Below are 19,929 nucleotides of genomic sequence, written 5' to 3'. Positions count from 1 at the left end.
GAGGGCAATGCCGTGGATGGCCTTTGCTGACCACTGACAGCGTGCCCTGGGCCGCTGAGTGCCAGGACTTCTCCTTCCTCAGCCCACTCCCCCCTGGCCATGGGCACCGCTGTGGGGCCCCGCTTCCTGGAGGCAGAGGGACAGTGCGACACCCTCCCTGTGCCCGGACCCGGTCCCAGATGGCTGCACAGCCCCATGCGCCCTGGGCCAACACTCACCACCCTGAGGACGCCTGCCCTCCCCCTGCCAGGCGCCATGGGCAGCAGAGGAGCCACCTCAGCAGCCTCCTTGCCCGTGCGGGGCCCTGGGGAAGCGGCTGTCCACCCTCAGGGCGCCGGGGCTGGGTGCCTCGGCCTGCCTTCCAGAGCAGCCAGGCTGTTGGGAGAGGGGAAACAAAGACCCTGGGGCGGCACATGGTGGCGGAGGCTGGGAGGGCTCGTGCCAGTCCTGCTGCTGCACAGACTGCCCTGGAGGTCAGCACCGTGGCACCCACTCAGGCTACGCTCACAGAAAGTGGCAGAAGCTCTTCACCCTGAAAGTACACTTTGCCAGCCGAGTCGCTGAACACTGTCTCAGCCCCGAGCGCCAGGTGGCAGCAGTGGCAGGAGCCCCGGGGAGGCGGCCCTCCAGGGTGGGATGGAAGCAGCACCAGCTGATGCCTGGCTCAGGAAGAGCCGTGGTCGCTGCTTGGAGAGGCACTGAGAGCCAGCTGGTGAGCGCATGGTCAGTTCACAGCCACGGGGGCCCCGCAGGCCCAGCAAGCTGGCCACCCTCCCAGTTCCCAAAGATGACGTCCACGGCCCTCACCCTGCGTGGACCCTCCCCTTCAGCAAGGCGGGCGGGAAGGTGGAGGGGTCGGAGGAAGGGCTGCAAGGCAGGAGCTGGCAGACACCAGAGGGGAGGGTTGGCATTGCGGGCAGAGTGAGCACTGGGCAGAATTCAGGGACCCTTGCGATTTGGGGAACCCTGACTCCTGGTTTGGTAAGAAGGCTGGCTCGCCTGCAAGGCTGGCTGGGGCCCTCATGCTGCCCTGAAGAATCTTGGTTTTGTTTATAAAATTTTTAAAACTGTTTTCCTTACCAAGAAGTGCTTGGAGCATGTGACAGGACTTGTGTAATGTGCATGAGAGACAGCGTGAAACACGTGCCCTCGCGGCCGCCCGAGGGGCAAGGGCGTGGTCGGCGATGGCGCCACGAGTGTGAGTGCTCGTCAGTCACACCTTTTCAGAGACCGTCTCAGCGTGTACGTATGCACCACCAAGGGGGGTTTCCTTTACTTTCTATTTTTGGAAACTTGATCAACAGTGTCATTGTACTCTGTTACATTTTCTTAATTTGCTTTTTTCCTGCAACCTCCTCGTCATCACGTTTGCCCAAGCTGTGTGAGTGGCTGTGGCTTGTTCGTGTTTGTTGCTGAGCGACATTCAGTTGGAACCCACGTCGTCATTGCGCACGTGCGGCGGCCACTGCGGCACGGGCAGCCCTGTCCACGTCGCCCAGCGCACACCAGGGTTCCCGGGTGGCGTGTCACGTCCCAGGGAAGACGTCCGTGTCTGGGTCTCCAGGTCACGCCCTGGGACCCCTTCTGCTTGCTGCTTCAGTGGGGATCCCCATGGCCGTTTCCTCAGTGACATATGTTTTTTAAACCCATTTTCTTGTTTCCTTTTAATTTTCCCAGGCACAATTTATACGCCTACTTACACACAAACAGTTACAAGAGGCTTATGGTGGAAGCCAACAGGCCTGCCCACAAGCAGCCCCTAGAGCCACTGCTGCCCCCAGTTCCCCGTGCGTCCACCTGCGTCTAACTCAGGGGTGGGCAAACTTTTTGACTAGAGGGCCGCAATGGGTTCTTAAACTGGACCGGAGGCCGGAACAAAAGCATGGATGGAGTGCTTGTGTGAACTAATATAAATTCAAAGTAAACATCATTACATAAAAGGGCACGGTCTTTTTTTTTTTTTTTAGTTTTATTCATTTCAAATGGGCTCCGGCCCGCGGGCCATAGTTTGCCCACGGCTGGTCTAGCAGCTCAGGGCTGGCTGGTGAAGGCGACCTCACAGTGTCTGCCCGCTCTGCGGGGAGGCCAGGCTGTTCCCAGTGCCCTTGCCCGCCTTCACCACCCCCCACCGATCCTCCAGGCAAGGTGGTGCTCAGGATTTCACTGTCAGTAGTCACTGCATTGTAATGTCTCTAAAACCATTGCTTCTGAGCCTAGTGGCGTACTTCATTTTTTAATGTTGCATTTTGTTTTTCCGGGATTAGCAGTTGCCCTATACTTACACTTGCTTGTTTTCTGTCTTCATACTTAATTTTTTTCACTGATCCCAAAGATCCGCCATGGGCACAGCTCCTTTCCTCAGGTGCTGTGTGAGGCTGCCCGTCCGGCCGCCGCCCTGACCGGCCAGCAGGAGGCGCAGTGACACAGGCTCCTGGCTCTCCCTTTTTTGTTTATTTGCTAAGTGAGATGCATAGGCCAGTGTCTTCCTAAGCAGGGTTCACGGGAAGGCGTTTCCTGAGCCCTTCTTACAGGTACATGGCAGAGTGTCTACTTTCCCATCACACTCGGTCGATACCTTGAAAGGTATGAGATCTAGGCCATTTCCCCCACCGGGAAGCCCTCGCGCTGGTTTTTGGGTTCGGTGTTGCTGTTGAGGAGCCGAGTCCGCTCTGACACCAGCCTCTCCGTGGGCCGCCTGCGCTGCCAGGGTCCCCTGGCTGGGCCCCGAGCCATCTCACTGAATGAATGAGGTTTCTCTCCTCCCTCCCTTCCCTTCTCTGGAAACTTTGGGCAGCCCGTAGACTGCCTGGATGGGCAGGCCTGCTGGAGGGTGTCAGCGCAGGAAGAAATGTGCTCTGGGCAGAGACCCTCCTGTGTCCGAAGTGGGGGGGGGGGGGGGTTGGTTAGCCAGTGGCAGGGCCAGGGCCACCTTCGCACGTGCACAGCTGTTTGCCCTGCCCAGGTCCTCTGTCTGAGCTGTGAGCACCCCCAAAGAATGCCGAGCAGGTCTCATCCCGGCCAGAGCCGCCTGGGTGTGGGGTCCGTCCGTGGGGTCTTTCCCACATCACACGTGCCCTCTCCTCACTTCTGGTCAGTGCCTTGCACCCCCTGGTGGCAGACGATTAGCCAGAACAAACAGCCAGTGTGTCTGGGGACGTAGCTAATGGGCCAAAAAGCCAAGCGAGGGAGATGGACTAGGGCAGCGGTTGGCAAATTGTGGCTCGCGAGCCACGTGCGGCTCTTTGGCCCCTTGAGTGTGGCTCTTACACAAAATACCACGTGCGGGTGCACACATACAGTGCAATTGAAACTTTGTGGCCCATGCGCAGAAGTCAGTATTTTGTGGAAGAGCCACACTCAAGGGGCCAAAGAGCCGCATGTGGCTCGTGAGCCGCAATTTGCTGACCACTGGACTAGGGGCCTCTGGGCGGGGGACGGCCCGGCTCGGGGGAGGCGTGCATGCCGAGGGCTCCTGAGCCCCTCCCGCAGGAGCAGGCGGGACGGGGCTGCTGGCCCACCGGCGGGTTTCAGAGCCCATCTGGCCTGTCTGGCAGGCGGGCCCCAGGGCATGGCAGTCTCCTGAGCAGAGAGGGTGTGGCACACCCCATCCCACACCCTTCCTCGTGGGCCAGCCCTGCTCCCCAGACAGGCAGCCACCAGGAGCGCAGCAAGGAGAGGCCACCCACCTCAGCGCTCAAGTGGCAGATGGGGAGCTGTGGGGTCAGTGAGAGGCTGGGGCTGGTCACCCCTCGCTCCACCAGGGAAGGCAAACAGGGACCCGAGGCCCGTGTGCATCTCCTGCCGCCTGTCGGTACCCAGTGCAGACGGCACCCCTGTGGCCCTCAGCGACTCCATCCATGGGCCCTCGGGCACCCAGACCTCCGACAGAGCCGGTCCTCTAGCATCAGGGGCACCTTCTGCGATGGGCTTCAGGCCCGCCAGCAGTGACTCGCCGCCTCACGCTCGGTGTGTGGCAGGCACGTCTTCTGCCGTCTGTGGCTGCGACTAGAGGGACCTGGAAGCAGGGGCCTCTCTCGAGCAGGGAGGCTCCCCCTGTCCTGGCTCTCCAGGTCCAGTTGCAGGCCACTGGGTGCCCTGACCTCAGAGCTGGCCTCTAGGCCTCAGGATGCGGGTAGCAGTCTTCTGCCGATGCCTGGGTCCGTGTGCGTCAGGGCAGCGGGGCCCGCCACGCCCCCTCGTGGTGAGACCTTGGGTGAGGTGGCTGCAGGGCTGCGGCTGCCGGCGGACACAGAGGAGCTCCCTGTGCGCGTGCCGGGCCCTGCCCTAGAGGTCACCTGGGGAGCCAGGCGGAGCCCATGTGGCCTTAGCTGGGGACACGTGTCTGCCAGGTGACATGCACGTCCTGGTTTTGTGGGTCCAGGAAGAACCCCACACTCGTCTGTTTCCTGGTGGGCGGGGTTCTGTGTGGCGGCCTCCCTGTGGGGCCTGGGTGGGCAGGGCTGGATGTGGCAGCAGACACAGAACCTCCCGGGAATGTGCACGCGTGTGTGCTTCGTGAACGCATGTGTGTCTGGGCGTGTCCTGTCTTGGGGTCAGGATTCATCCCAGTCTCGCACCTCGTCTCTGGGATGTTGGCCTTTGGTGGATTGACCGCCCTGGTGGCCCCATCTGAGGGCTTTCGCACCAAACCGGAGTCTGCAGGGAGGAGCCGGGCCACACGCCGCCCCAGTGCTGGGGCCTCGAGAACCAGGCCGCTGCCTCGCCTCTCGGAGCGAGTGTTCTCTCCTGGGGCTGACGGTGTGAGGCCCCTGCCCTGAGCCCCCTTCTGTCTGGGACCCCTCACCCTTCTCAGTCTTGTCCCAGAGGCACCGTGACCTGGCTCAGCGCACACACAGGAGCCGGCTGCCTGCCCAGCCACTCCCTGCCCCAGGGTGAGCTCAGAGGTCAGTGTGCAGTCATGGCTGTGACAGAGGCCCAAGGGGAAGCTGTGTCTGCAGAGCAAGGCTGCTGGGGGATCTGGCTGAGGCCTAGAGGAGGGGCCAGGGTCAGCAGTGAAGGAGAGAGGGAAGAGGACACAGCCCGCGCCAGCCAGGGAGAGGCCAAGGGGAGGTCCCAGGGGCGGGGAGAGACTCGAAGGTGCAGGTGGCCTGTGCTCTTCTCTTAAGGCAGTAAGAGCCACTGAAGCAGGTTCCACAGGAGCTGGGGGTTCAGGTTTGGACCACAAGCTACTCCCTCCGGAGGGGCTGGAATAGGAATTGCCCAGGGCCCTGCCCACACTGTGTGGAGGCCTTAGCGCGCAGCACCAGCCTGTGGTGGCCGGGGACCGGCTGGAGGTGGCCCATCTTCCGCGGGACCCATCTTCCTTCCGCCTGGAGCCTCCGCGAGCTGCCCCTCCAGCGCGGGCCCTGCTGGGAGGGGAAGGGGTGCCCAGCCCCCTCAGGAAGGTGCTCAAGAACTGCTGCCCTGCAGTGTCCTGGGGGTGCCCTCCTGCGGCTGGAGTGCCTCCCTCGGTACCCCACCTTGTCCTTGCCACTACCGTGCCTACCCCCTGGGGCCTCTGACCCATGGTCAGACCAGGGCAATGCCAGCAGAACCCCCAAGACTCTTCCAGACGGCAGCGTGAGGGGTGGCGGATGAGTTGGGTGCCCTTGTTGGGCCTCAGTGAGGAGGGCAGTGTGGGTGCCGTCCAGTGGGAGTGGTGTGTGGGGCCGAGATGGCCCCTGCTACCCACCCCACCGTGTACGTCAGCTCTGCCCACCCTGGGGCCTCCGACAACAGCGGGCGAAGCCCACACCCAGGCCTGCCCTGGCACCTGGGGCCCCCAGCTCGAGGTGTCCTGGCACCTGGGGCCAGCCATTCCTGTTCTTCAGGGACATGGTCACGGTCGGCACCTGCCCCGGCGAGGTGGTGCAGAGCCTCCCTGGAGTCATTTCTCCCGTCGCGCAGACACGCCCTGTGGACAGGGGTCCCGGCTCTGTGGGGCTGGCATGGTTCTTGGGAAACAGCACAAATTACGGATTGTAGTTCACCCGGGGCCTGGGCTGGGCTCTGCTGGTGCCGCCCCCTGGCCTCTCGGGAGCCTGTGCTGTGAACAGCTCTTTAAGCCACTGGTTCTAAGCGCATGGGCTCGGGGGACTCGGTGCTCCGGCCCAGCAGGTAAGACCCGGCTGTCCCGGGAACTGTGGCCAGTGGCAGGGCACCAAGGCGAGCACCACATGGTCATACATGGCCAGGACGGTGGCTGGGTCTCTCATTTCTGGCCGTTTTGAGATCTCAGTCTAAGGGTTCACATCAGAGGTGAAGTCTAGGGCCCACAGTGAGACTGAGCATCAGACAGATCCAGCCCCCCAACCCCACCCACCCCCGGCCCCGTGTGTTCTGCACCTCACCACCCCGTCTCGTTGCAGGAAGTTCTACTACATCACACTGCTGCGCGACCCCGTGTCCCGCTATCTGAGCGAGTGGCGGCACGTGCAGCGCGGGGCCACCTGGAAGACCTCCCTGCACATGTGTGACGGGCGCACGCCCACGCCCGAGGAGCTGCCGCCCTGCTACGAGGGCACGGACTGGTCGGGCTGCACGCTGCAGGAGTTCATGGACTGCCCCTACAACCTGGCCAACAACCGCCAGGTGCGCATGCTGGCCGACCTGAGCCTGGTGGGCTGCTACAACCTGTCCTTCGTCCCCGAGGGCCGGCGGGCCCAGCTGCTGCTGGACAGTGCCAAGAAGAACCTGCGGGGCATGGCCTTCTTCGGCCTGACCGAGTTCCAGCGCAAGACGCAGTACCTGTTCGAGCGGACGTTCAACCTCAAGTTCATCCGGCCCTTCATGCAGTACAACAGCACCCGGGCAGGCGGCGTGGAGGTGGACGCGGACACCGTCCGGCGCATCGAGGAGCTCAACGACCTGGACGTGCAGCTCTACGACTACGCCCGCGACCTGTTCCAGCAGCGCTACCAGTACAAGCGGCAGCTGGAGCGCAGGGAGCAGCGCCTCCGGAGCCGCGAGGAGCGCCTACTGCACCGCGCCCAGGAGGCGCCGCGGGAGGAGGCGGAGGAGCCGGGCCGTGTGCCCACTGAGGACTACATGAGCCACATCATCGAGAAGTGGTAGTGGCAGCTGGAGGCCCGTCGGGGGAGGGGACATCGGAGAGACGGCTCACGGCTGTCAGCACTCGGGTGAGAAGAGTCCCGGGTCCACTCCCCGAGGGCAGGTGCGTCCGGAACTAAGACGGGGATGGGCAGTGGCCCGGTGGGGCTGGTGCTCCCAGGTTCCCAGGCCTGGGTCTGAGGAACCCATCTGTGCCGCCCACAGGCTCAGAGGAGGGCGAGCGGAGGCCAGGGGCCTGCACGGGCTGGGAGGCAGCAGCCCGCTGGCCCCTCACTTCACAGCAGCTGGAGGTTTGAAGATAAGGGACAGACCGTGGAGCGGAGAGTAGGGAGTGGCCCTGCAGACCAGGGGGAAGCGGCCCCTGCCCGCTGAGCACACCCCTCTCTCTCGGGCTGTAGGGTTCGTCCTGCTTGAGCCATCCCACGGCCCTGGGCCTCCCGCCCCCTCCTTGGGCCTGCAAGCCCTTGAGGTGTCAGGAGGGGGCTCTACACTCACCTGTGTTCAGCAACAGGCCACCCCTCTGAAGCCAGGAGGACTCTGGTCCAGCCCTGGGAGCCCCGTCCCCACCCCCCCACCGCCCCGCTCCCCCCACCTCCTGCTTCGGGTCAGAAGGTTAGACAATCCTGCCCCACCCCTTTTCTGTCCTCACCGACAGGAGGCATGGAGAGTGCAGCCAGGAGTGGGAGCGGGAAGGATGTCCCTGAGCCCAGCTCAGTCAGGGGCCGTAGCTGAGGGCCCCTGCCCTGTCCTCTGGCTCTTGGTACTTGTGAGGACTGCCTGGCCCGGAGCCCCACCCCACTGCTCTCCGCCCCCAACCCCCCCTACGGCCCATGTATACCCGTCCAGCTCGGGCCAGGGTGGTTCTGGACAGCAGGACAGGAGTGCGGGCTCTCGGGTTCCTGCCTGGTCAGGAGAAACGGCTCCAGGCTCCCTGGCACCCACCCTTGGGCTCCCAGCATTGCCCCGCCCCCCTCACCCAAGGCTGGCAGGCCCTGCAAACTAGAACGCCATGCTCTGAGGCACACCCTTCCGAGTGAGGCCCAAAACCTGGGTTCCGGGGAGCTGAGTGAGCCCCACACGAGGAGGACCTGCGCCCCGTTCCAGGAGAGGCAGCGGGCGGGGCACAGGCCGCTCACGAGGGGCCAGCCAGGGCAGCAGCCTCACAGGCGGGTCCCACCCAGGTCCCGCCAGCCCTGCTGCCCCTGGGAGGGAGGGTGCGAGCAGGAGCCTCTGGTCACAGGACGCCAGTTGGGGTCCGTGAGGTAGCTGTCCACAGGGCAGGGCTTTGTCCTGTCAGCTTCCTGCACTGGCCACTCAGTCTTGTGTCCAAGGCAGAGCAGCCAGCGGGCCGGTGGGCATTGAGCCAGTCCAGCCCAGGGCCGCCCAGGGGTGGGCGGGCACGTGGAGACCAGCACCCGGGTGACTTAGTTAGTGGCCCTTAAAGGGAAGCAGAGGACAACATGGCAGAGGCGGGGTCTGCACCGACGCTCAGCACAGCTGCAGGCGCAGGAGCTTGGGAGCGGCCGCCTCCGGATGCTCAGGCCCTTCACCCCGCGGCCGGCTCTGCTGCAGTGGTTCCCGGGGTGACCTGAGCCAGGACCTGGCCGCCCGCGGGGGGATGTTTCAACCACGGCCTGTGCCCGTTCCCACGGAAACATGGTCCCTCCTCGGTTCCTTTACTGTGTCTGGAAAGCAGTGCTGTCTCGGCCAGCACCCAGACGGAGGCGCCCAGAGGAGGTGCGGGCAGGCAGCTCCCCCGCAGCCCCTCGCACGTCCCAGACAGGCCGCCTGCTGGACGAGGAAGGGTCCCCGTGCCTACAGACTCGGCTGCTATGCCCAGGGCAGGGCTCCTCGGTGGCACAGGTGGCCCCGCCCAGACCCCTCCTGCGCTGAGAGGAAGGAGCAGCACAGGGAGGGACCCTCGCTCCCCACACAGGCCCCTCCTGGGCAGCCAGGCCAGTGTGCCCGAGCCTGAACTCTGAGAACTGGAAGTGTTTAACTTGGACCAAGGAGCATTTAAAGCTTTATTTATTTATAGCTTCTTGTTTAAAAACAAAGTGTTGAGAAGAAATCTTTGGTTATTCATACAAAAACTGAGTTGATGGGAGACAAGTCATAATCCAATTGTTTTTGTCGAGGACAAGAGCGAATGTTACTGATGAAATAAACCCTAAAAAGGAGCCGGTGTGCTGTGTCTGTGGTGACAGGGCCTGGGGTCTCGGTTGGTTTTCAGATGCCCCTCGGGCCCAGGACCAGGGGGGTGGAGGGGCCCAGGCCTCCACTGCTTGGCCGCTCCCCTCGTGGCTGCTGCCCCCCAGCCCTGCCTCCCTCTCCGTGCCCTGGTCACACCCAGCACTCGGCTGTGACAAGCAGCTGCAACTTCCTGGGTGGCCTGCTCCCTGCATCCTTCCCGTGTCCTCACCTCAGACTGTCCCAGCAAGCGCTTATCCTCACGGGAGGCTCTGGGCCACATCCTCCCCTCTACCTAGCTCAGTGGACGGCAAACTCATTAGTCAGCAGAGCCAAATATCAACAGTACGACGATTGAAATTTCTTTTGAGAGCCAAATTTTTTAAACTTAAACTATATAGGTAGGTACATTGTTATTAACTTAATTAGGGTACTCCTAAGCTGGCCTTTGCTAAAAACGTCCTCAATCTGATGGAGGTACGTTCGCGGAGTCGACCCCTTCCAACTCTCCCATCCACACTCGTCTTGTATACGTGTTTCGTCTATCTCCTTTCCGAAATCCGACTTCTGCGCACGGGCCACGAAGTTTCAATCGCACTGTACGTGTGCACCCGCACGTGGTATTTTTGGGAGAGCCACACCCAAGGGGCCAAAGAGCCGCATGTAGCTCTCGAGCCGAGGTTTGCCGACCACTGAACTAGGTGGTCGCCCACCCCGCTCTGCAACAGCCCCCATGCTGGCAGCCCAGGGCACTTAGGGTTCCTGGGCAGGAACCGGGCCTCAGGCCTCAGGACGTGGAGGCCTGGGGCGGGGGGTGGGGGGACTGGATGCAGCAGTATGTGGGGGCCCTTTGCCCAGCACTGTCCTGGCCCCAGGTCCCCTCACAGCTCCTACTCCAGCGGACCCACTCGGTCCCACCCACCTCGCTGCCCGCCCACTCAGTCCCGCCCACTCAGTCCCGCCCACTCGGTCCCACCCACCTCGCTGCCCGCCCACTCGGTCCCGCCCACCTCGCTGCCCGCCCACTCAGTCCCACCCACCTCGCTGCCCGCCCACTCGGTCCCACCCACCTCGCTGCCCGCCCACTCAGTCCCGCCCACTCGGTCCCGCCCACTTGGTCCCACCCACCTCGCTGCCCGCCCACTCAGTCCCACCCACCTCGCTGCCCGCCCACTCGGTCCCGCCCACTCGGTCCCACCCACCTCGCTGCCCGCCCACTCAGTCCCGCCCACTCAGTCCCGCCCACTCGGTCCCACCCACCTCGCTGCCCGCCCACTCAGTCCCGCCCACTCGGTCCCGCCCACTCGGTCCCACCCACCTCGCTGCCCGCCCACTCAGTCCCGCCCACTCAGTCCCGCCCACTCGGTCCCACCCACCTCGCTGCCCGCCCACTCGGTCCCACCCACCTCGCTGCCCGCCCACTCAGTCCCGCCCACCTCGCTGCCCGCCCACTCAGTCCCGCCCATCTCGCTGCCCGCCCACTCGGTCCCGCCCACTCGGTCCCGCCCACCTCGCTGCCCGCCACACAGCAGAGCCCTCCTTTTCCTTCTCTTCCCTCGAAGGGCCAGTGAGCTGCTGCGTCCCCAGCCTCCTGCCCACCAGCCCAGCTGCCAGCCACCTCGCCGGGCGGGTTGCACCGCCTTTTCTCCCATCAATCAGCCCAGAGCCTCGGTGGCTGGGCTCCCTCCACCCCAGGCCTGGGTGCTCGCACCAGCCTCAGGCTTAGGGGGACCCAGCTCCCGGCAGGCCAGGGCGTCTGACTTCACACCGCCGTGCCCAGACCCTCCCCAGACACGCCCTTTTTAAAGACGCTGCTCACATCCTGACTGTTCCCATTTCCTCTGAAGTGGGATTGATTTTCCTTAATTTGTTCGATGCCATAGTCTCCTAGTTAGAGCCAGTGGGTCAGGGTCCCCTGTACTCTGGTGGGACCCGGCCCAGGGCACGCCTGTCCCGTGACGGCCCTCCTCACCCCCTGCCACCTTGTCAGTAAAGCCCCCAGGCCTGGCCGGACCCCAGCCTGTCCTCAGCTCGACAGACTGGACAGTCCAGTCGACAGTCGGGCAGTGGTGTCAGCTCCTGGCTCGGGTGAGACACTGGTCCCTCAGGGCAGTCTGTCCCTCCGTGCTCTGAGCCCCCAGCTCCCTTGGCCCTGCTGCCCTTCCCTCCAGCCCCTCCCCCTAACAGACGTCCCTCTCCCCAACCCGCTGCTCCCCAGACAGGTCCCCCACCACCAGCCATGGAGGCCCGGCTCTGATTGGCCGCATGCCATTTCCGTGCCGCTGTGACTGGTCGGACACTGTTCCTCTCTGAGCCCATCCTTGCTGTTCCCAGGCCTGACCCTGCCCAAGGCCATGGCTGCCGCCCCTCTCCCAAACGAACCTGGGCTGTGGGAACACATTGTTCTCAAACGGAGGCCTCTCCAAGGCCCTGGGAGCCGGCCTGGCCTCCGGCAGCCTCGTGGGCCCAGGCCCTGGAGCTGCAGGCAGCCTGGCCCAGAGCCCGGGAGGGACCGCGTGCGGGCGCCGCTGCTGGAGGGTCCGGCTCTGCGGGAAGGGCTTGCGGGGAACTGGGCTTCCAGCCGGAATACTCATGGCTCGGCCCTGCGGGACCGGACAGGCCGAGCTCCGGCTCCCACTCCTTCCGGAAGCAATTTCTTCACTTCAAGGGATTCAAAGCCCAGGCGTGAGAGGCGCCTGCTGACGGTCCCCTGGTATTTGTCTCCCCTCCTCCTCCCACGCTCAGTGGGGCTCCGCCGGCGCCGCCCACCCCTCAGGCAGGTGGCTCCCTGCTCGCCCACGCCCACCCGGAGCTGGAGGAGGGAGCCTGCAGCTGCGGGAAAGTCCTGAGGGAAAAGCGGTGGCCCCCGCTGCTCCCTCCCCGCGTGGCTGGGATGGGGAGGTGGTGGCTGCAGGCCAAGCAACCACTTGCGCCTTGTGCGAGGATGGGAGAGCCGCTGACGGGCCCTGAGGGTGACGGCCACCTGCCGGCCTGGGCCTGTGTATGTGTATGTGTTTGATATAGTTTTCAGAAAAGAAGGGAGAGGGAGAGAAAGATAGAAACATCAATGATGAGAGAGAATCACTGATCAGCCGCCTCCTGCACACCCCCTACGGGGGGTTGAGCCCCGCAATCCGGTCATGTGCCCTTGACCAGAATTGAATCCAGGACCCTTTAGTCCAGCGGTTCTCAACCTGTGGGTCGTGACCCCTTTGGGAGTCGAACGACCCTTTCACAGGGGTCGCCTAAGACCATCGGAAAACACATATATAATTACATGTTGTTTTTGTGATTAATCACTATGCTTTAATTATGTTCAATTTGTAACAATGAAAATAATCCTGCATATCAGATATTTACATTACGATTCATAACAGTAGCAAAATTACAGTTATGAAGTAGCAACGAAAATAATTTTATGGTTGGGGGTCACCACAACATGAGGAACTGTATTAAAGGGTCGCAGCATTAGGAAGGTTGAGAACCACTGCTTTAGTCCATAGGCCAATGCTCTATCCACTGAGCCAAACCAGCTATGGCATATTTTTATTTCTCTTGGGTAAATACCAAAATGTAGAACTTCTGGGCCATAGAAAAGTACATTTGCCCTAACCCAGTGGTCGGCAAACCGCGGCTCGTGAGCCACATGCGGCTCTTTGACCCCTAGAGTGTGGCTCTTCCGCAAAATACCACATTCGGGTGCACGTCCAGTGCGATTGAAACTTCGTGGCCCATGCACAGAAGTCTGCTTTCGGCCTGGGCGAGTCTATTTTGAAGAAGTGGCGTTAGAAGAAGTGGGGGGTGTCGGTTGGTCAGGCAACGGGAGACGCAGCGCCGGGGAGGCACACACTATTCATGCACGAGTTGAGTGAGCCAGTCAGTCAGCAGTCTCATGTGCAGTGGTTAGTGCTAGTCGCATCCGCAAATCGCCCGAGGGTGACAAAAGTACCTACTCGAAGCATAAAGCTACCTGTATTTTTCCAACCAGCTGCAAATCCTACAGGTATTTTTGTCATCAATTTAAGAATTGTAATTCTTTTGTGTTGGTGGCTTTATTATTATAAAATGAGGACGTTTTTAGCAAAGGCCAGCTTAGGAGTACCCTAATTAAGTTAATAACAATGTACCTACCTATATAGTTTTAAGTTTAAAAAATTTGGCTCTCAAAAGAAATTTCAATCGTTGTACTGTTGATATTTGGCTCTGTTGACTAATGAGTTTGCCGACCACTGGTCTAGCCAGTTTGGCTCAGTGGATAGAGCGTCGGCCTACAGACTGAAGGGTCCCGGGTTCGATTCCGGTCAAGGGCATGTACCTTGGTTGCGGGCACATCCCTAGTGGGAGGTGTGCAAGAGGCAGCTGATCGATGTTTCTCTCTCATCGATGTTTCTAACTCTATCCCTCTCCCTTCCTCTCTGTAAAAAAATCAATAAAATAAAAATAGAATTATTTTTTAAAAAGTACATTTTAACTTTATAACAAACTTCCAGTTTTTCAAAGTGTTTGAACTAATCTACGGGCAGTGGCTGACAGTCACCATCGCTCCACATTCTTGCCAACCATTGTTAATGTCGGTCTCAGTTCTCGCATTCCAGCAGGCCACCCAGCAGCTCATTTCAGTCATCATCATCTTGGTGAGGGGAAAAAACGGTTCTTGGCCGGGGCCACCGTGTCTGCCGGGTTTCTCCGGGGACTCCGGTTCCTCCCACATCCCAGAGACGCCTGTGACGTGACCCGGTGCCTGCCCTGTCCCAGCTGAGTGAGTGTGGGTGTGGGAGGGGGTCCCGGGTGGGAGGTGCCCCATCCCTGAACAGCCACCCTCAACCCTGAACCAGGACATCATCATCTTGTTGTATTACTTTTTCTTAAATGTGTATATAGCACATGTTTAGTTTATGTTTAATATTGGTCGGCTTTTGGGTCTTCATTTAGAAGCTTGGTTTTTGTGACCGGAAATATGCCCTAGGAACTTAATCTATATCACTTAGTCTAGACTTCATTTAGTTTAAAGTCACAGTTTCCAAGAATCTACCAACAACGTTAAGTGAGGCCTTACTGTGTCCGTGGGTGAGTGCCTTTCGGGTGCTGCTGAGCAGCTGCATATCTTCTGGGAAAGGTGTCTTCGGCCGACTGTTTGAGAAGCGGGTTGTGTGTCCTTATCACCTGGCAGGAGCTCTCCCTGCCGCGTGACAGGCGCTGTGCTCAGGGGCCTGTGTTCTGAATTCCTTCTGCCGATCTTCGGCTTGACCCTCTGTTTTTAAAATATATGTTTTTATTGATGTCAGAGAGGAAGGGAGAGAGAGAGAGAGGGAGAGAGAGAGAGAGAAACATCAGCGATGAGAGAAGCATCGATCGGCTGCCTCCTGCACGCCCCACACTGGAGATCGAGCCCGCACCCTGTGCCCTGACTGGGAATCCAACCCATGACTCCTGGGTCACAGTCGACTCTCAACCACGGAGCCACGCAGGCCGGGCTCAGTGACTTTCTTTTTTTTTTTGTAAATGCAAACTTTATTGAAATTTAGTCGTCATATATAACATATATCATTTGTGAAACTTTCTCTTTCACGGTCTTGCTATGGTCCCTATAGACAGTCATCCTTTCAATTTGTTATTAAACCACGGGCTTTTTATAATTTTTTTTTTTAAATTAAATCTTTATTGTTCAGATTATTACATTAGTTACTCTTTTTTCCCACCATAACTCCCCTCCACCCAGTTCCAACCCCACCCTCTGCCCTCACTCCCCACCCACTGTCCTCATCCATAGGTGCACGATTATTGTCTAATCTTTTCACTCACCCCCACACCCCTTTCTCCCCCCCCCCCCCCCCAAGAATAGTCAGTCCATTCCCTTTCTATGTCCCTGATTCTATTACAATCACCAGTTCATCAGATTATTTATTCACTTGATTTTTAGATTCACTTGTTGATAGATGTGTATTTGTTGTTCATAATTTGTATCTTTACCTTTTTCTTCTTCTTCCTCTTCTTACAGGATACCTTTCAGCATTTCATATAATACTGGTTTGGTGGTGATGAACTCCTTTAGCTTTTTCTTATCTGTGAAGCTCTTTATCTGGCCTTCACTTCTGAATGATAGCTTTGCTGGATAAAGTAATCTTGGTTGTAGGTTCTTGGTATTCATCACTTTGAATATTTCTTGCCATTCCCTTCTGGCCTGCAAAGTTTCTGTTGAGAAATCAGCTGACAGTCGTATGGGTACTCCCTTGTAGGTAACTGATTTTCTTTCTCTTGCTGCTTTTAGGATTCTCTCTTTGTCTTTTGCTCTTGGCATTTTAATTATGATGTGTCTTGGTGTGGTCCTCTTTGGATTCCTTTTGTTTGGGGTTCTCTGCGCTTCCTGGACTTGGAAGTCTATTCCTTTCACCAGGTAGGGGAAGTTTTCTGTCATTATTTCTTCAAATAGGTTTTCAATATCTTGCTCTCTCTCATCTTCTGGCACCCCTATTATTCTGATGTTGGTACGCTTGAAGCTGTCCCAGAGGCTCCTTACACTATCTTCATATTTTCGGATTCTTTTTTCATTTTGCTTTTCCGGTTGGGTGTTTTTTGCTTCTTCGTATTTCAAATCTTTGACTTGATCCTTGCGACCCTCTGGTCTGCTGTTGGGAGTCTGTATAATATTCTTTATTTCAGTCAGTGTATGCTTAATTTCTAGTTGGTCCTTTATCACAACATCGAGGGTCTCATTAGATTTCTTGAGGATCTCACTACATTTATTGGCGGTCTTACCAGTCTTTTCGAGGGCTTCTAAACAGTTCTTTAAAGACCTTAAAAGTGTGGTTTTGAACTCTATATCCAACAGTTTGCTTTCCTCCAATTCTGTCGTTTGTGTCCTGTTTCTTTGTCTCGGCATTTTTTTATGCTTCGCTGTGTCGATAGAGTGCCTTTCTGTGCTAAGTGTCCCAATTACCTAAGGTAGACACTCTTGGTGCACCCCCTTGTGGGCTTTGTGCACAGTCTTGTTGTGGTTAAGCCTTGATTGTTGTAGTTATCACTGTGAGGAATTGACCTCCAGGTCAATTGGCTGTGAGAATCAGCTGTGTCTGCGGTGGGAGAACTTCTGTGCTGGAGACACCCCTCTGGGGCTAGACTTGCTTCGATGGGGCTTTGGTGCTCACTGAGTCTGCCTCCTGAGTGTGTCTTTTATGGTTCCACGGAGCTTAAAGCTGGATGGTCCCACTCTGACCTCTGGGCTTCCTGGCTCCTGGATCTCTAGGGAGGTGCTAATCTAGCCTTTGCCTGAGGCTATCCAGCAAAAGCCTCCCTGCAGGGCTTGGGCGGGGCGGGTCCCACGGGATCAACAGGGCGGGGTTAGCAATTATGGCTGCTCTCAGTCTTGCCCTCAGAGGCTCTGCTTCTCAGTGTCCCAGTAGTCGCTGCAAGCCCCACGGAGAGAAAGCTGCCCTAGGGTTCTGAGCGATGCCAGACAGTCCCGCTTCTCCCGTATGAGTCTGGGTCTTTAGAGACTCGCCCGGAACTGGAGCTCACAGCCTGAGACTCCCTCCCGATTGAAAACAACCGTGCCCTCAGCCTCCAGCCCGCTCCACATGCACTCCGAACCTTAGTATTTTACTTCAGCACTGCACCGCCTCTGAGCCTCGGTATGCTTTTCTCTTTCCTCCTAGTTGTAGAACATTCACTCAGCCAGCTTTCCTGTGGTTCTGGATGATGTCCGTTCCGTCTTTTAGTTGTATTTTTGAAGTGGTTGTTGGAGGCAGCAAACTCCCGTGTTTACCTATGGCGCCATCTTGGTTTCTCCTCAGTGACTTTCTTGGTGAGCTCTTCTGATGAAGACAAGTTCTCAATTTTAATAAAGGCTAAGTCACTAATGTTTTGTTTGTAGTGTTCACAGTGTTTTTCCGGACAAATAAACGAAAGCGTAAATGTTACTGAAGCCTGAAAGGGCAGAGCTGCTTCTTTCTGCCCGGCCGGCGGAGGCAACTGGGTGATCGTGGGAATGGAAGCCGCAGATAGAAAGAGCCGCAGGCACAGACCCGCCCTCGGACTGTGTACTCCCAGGCTTCTGTGTGAGACAAATTAACTTCCATCTTTCTTAGTACTTGGTTCCTCATAGCTGAACCCGATCATAACCGACAGGTAAGGAAGGAGCAGGCAGCAGACGCACTCCCAGAATTCCCCTGCCGGCGTCTCAGCTCTCACTGCCCCTCGGTCACCGGTCACCGCTGAGCTGATGCGCTGGGGACCGGGCTAGGCTGGCCAGCGCCCCTGGCTCAGAGTCCGGGACCTCCTGGCGTCCAGGCTGAGACCGGTGCTTGGGGGTGTGGGCGGAGCTCTGCCCCTGGTGAGAGAGGACCAGCTAGAACAGACTCAGGAGGGAGAGACAATAGAACTGAACTCTGGGGTTGTAACTCACGTTGGTATCAGCCGCCAGCACTGGTTAATCGGGGTGCGCCCGCTCCGGGACCCCAAGGAACAAAGATCCAGGACCATAGCTGTGAGCCTCGTTCCTCTGAGCTCCGAGTCTGCGAGCCATGACGCCTGCCTGGCCCTGGTGACTGAGGAGCAGACACGATCGTGGATTTTGCAGCCCCGGCTGCCCCTTCCCGGCAGGTGTCCTGCGTCAGCCCTTGGAGGTTGGCACTGAGCCCCACGCCAACGCCCAGCCGTCCCCTCCCCCGGAGCCACCATCGCCGGCGTCTTTTGGACCTGGATGCCGCGAGAAATCAAGTGGAAGCTGCGGACCTTCTCGCTGGAAAAAGAAAAGGCGCAGACACAGCTCTGCACAACTCAGGGTCCTGCCACCAGGAAGCCCACCAGGACGAAGGGAGGACTCTGTGTCCCTCCACTCGGGACCACAGCCGGCAGCCACGCCCGCCGTGGGACAGCCTGCTGGCCAGAGGGTGGCAGGGAGAAACCAGGGAGCGCCACGTCCTCCCAACAGCCTGCGCCCGCCTGGTGCTCCCCTTCCACAGGACGGACTGTGCCCCTCCCTCGCCTGTGCTGGCACCCCAGCCCCACGTGACTGTATTTGGACCTGGGCCTTTAAGGCGGTGGGGTCCCCATAAGGAGAGAAGCACACACAGGAGAGCGTGTGAGGACACGGCGAGGCGCTGGGGGACACACCTGCCACCGGGCATGTGGCGATGGAGGCCTGTGGTTTCAGCCGCTCCCCCCGCCCCCCCTCCCGCCCCCTGCGCACAGCGGTGGGGCTGGAGGCCGGTGAGCAGGGAGTCCCCGGGCCTCCTGCCGCCCCGCGCCTCCTGCCGCCCCCGCAGAGCAGGCCCCAGCACTGCCAGGCCCAGACCCAGCTGCTTGCTCCTCCACCCCATGCCACAGCACTTGCTCATCTTCCTTGGAAGGTCCAGTTTTGAGGCCGACATCTCATCTCTGGTTTTAAAAGGTAGATTTTCTTAATAAATCTCCCCTGAAGGAAAGTACAATCCTATTATGGAAATAATGAAGAAGCCCAGTGAGAACAGGCAAAGGCTATTCATCCGAGGCTGCCATGGCAAGGGAGTCAGCCACCAGCATGTGTGTCTCTTGGACTCAGAGGCAGAGGAGCGACAAAGCTTTTTGGCTAAGATCAAGTGAAACTGATACACTTCAAAAATTTAACTCAGGAGAAACCAAGATGGCGGCATAGGTAAACACTGGAAATTGCTGCCTCTCACAACAAATTCGAAAATACAACTAAAATATGGAACGGACATCATCCAGAACCACAGGAAGGCTGGCTGAGTGGAAATTCTACAACTAGAAGGAAAGAGAAGAGCATACCGAGACTCAGAGGAGGTGCGGTGCGGAAGTAAAATACAGAGGTACAGAGGTGCATGCAGAGAGGGCTGGTGGCTGAGGACACAATTGTCCTTTTCAATCGGGAGAGAGTCTCAAGCTCTGAGCTCCAGTTCCGGGCGAGTCTCTGGGGACCTAGACTCACGGGAGAAACGGGACTGTCTGGCATTGGTCAGAACTCGAGGGCAGCTTTCTCTCAGGGCCATTGATTGCCGGGGCCTCTGAGGGCAGGACTGAGAGCAGCCATACTGCTCGCTCCGCCTTGTTGGTCCCCTGGAACCCCGCCCTGCCCAAGCCGCCCACTGAGGCTTTTGCATATGAAAGGCCCGGCCCTTTGTAATCTGAAAATTACTTAACAAACTGCAGCTGGCCCAAGGCCCCAGGGCAACTTGCATTGCTTCACAGCTGGCTCCTGCTGAGTAGCCTCAGGCAGAGGCTAGATTAGCATCTCCTTAGAGATCCAGGAGCCAGTTCTCCCACTGCAGAAACAGCTGTGATTCTCACAGCCAATTGGCCTGGAGGTCAATCCCTCCCAGTGATACCTACAACAATCAAGGCTTAACTACAACAAGACTGTGCACAAAGCCCACAAGGGGGTGCACTAAGAGTGTCCACCTCAGGTAATTGGGGAGGCTGAGCCACTGGGCCCTATAGGACACCTAGCACAGAAAGCCCCTCTATCGACACAGCAAAGCATAAAAAATGCCGAGACAAAGAAACAGGACACAAATGACAGAAACGGAGAAAAGCAAACTACTGGATATAGAGTTCAAAACCACACTTTTAAGGTTTTTCAAGAATTTTCTAGAAACCGCCGATAAACTTAATGAGACCCTCAAGAAATCTAGTGAGACCTAGATGTTGTGATAAAGGACCAACTAGAAATTA

At 58.6% G+C, this 19,929-nt stretch overlaps 1 protein-coding gene across 6 annotated transcripts in view; it reads left to right on the top strand.

The window, feature by feature from the left end:
• Positions 1 to 19,929, top strand: part of HS6ST1 (heparan sulfate 6-O-sulfotransferase 1) — a 65,370-nt gene that overhangs the window by 23,364 nt on the left and 22,077 nt on the right. For 4 of the 6 annotated variants that reach the window (XR_011472444.1, XR_011472445.1, XR_011472448.1 and 1 more), the window contains exon 2: positions 6,369 to 7,139. Coding sequence is in view for 1 of the 6 variants with exons in the window: in XM_070423225.1 (XP_070279326.1) it covers positions 6,369 to 7,074 (706 nt within the window). In the remaining 5 variants the exon portion in view is untranslated. Of the gene's footprint in view, positions 1 to 6,368; positions 9,252 to 13,842; positions 14,011 to 19,929 lie in introns of those variants that run through there. The other 2 variants (XR_011472447.1, XM_070423225.1) reach the window with 2 other exon arrangements.

This window comes from Myotis yumanensis, unplaced genomic scaffold, assembly GCF_028538775.1.
Source record: "Myotis yumanensis isolate MYYU_CA2020_CCGP unplaced genomic scaffold, mMyoYum1.0.hap1 SCAF_8, whole genome shotgun sequence".
Lineage (NCBI taxonomy): Eukaryota > Metazoa > Chordata > Mammalia > Chiroptera > Vespertilionidae > Myotis > Myotis yumanensis.
This window is presented reverse-complemented; position numbering and strand designations above follow the sequence as displayed.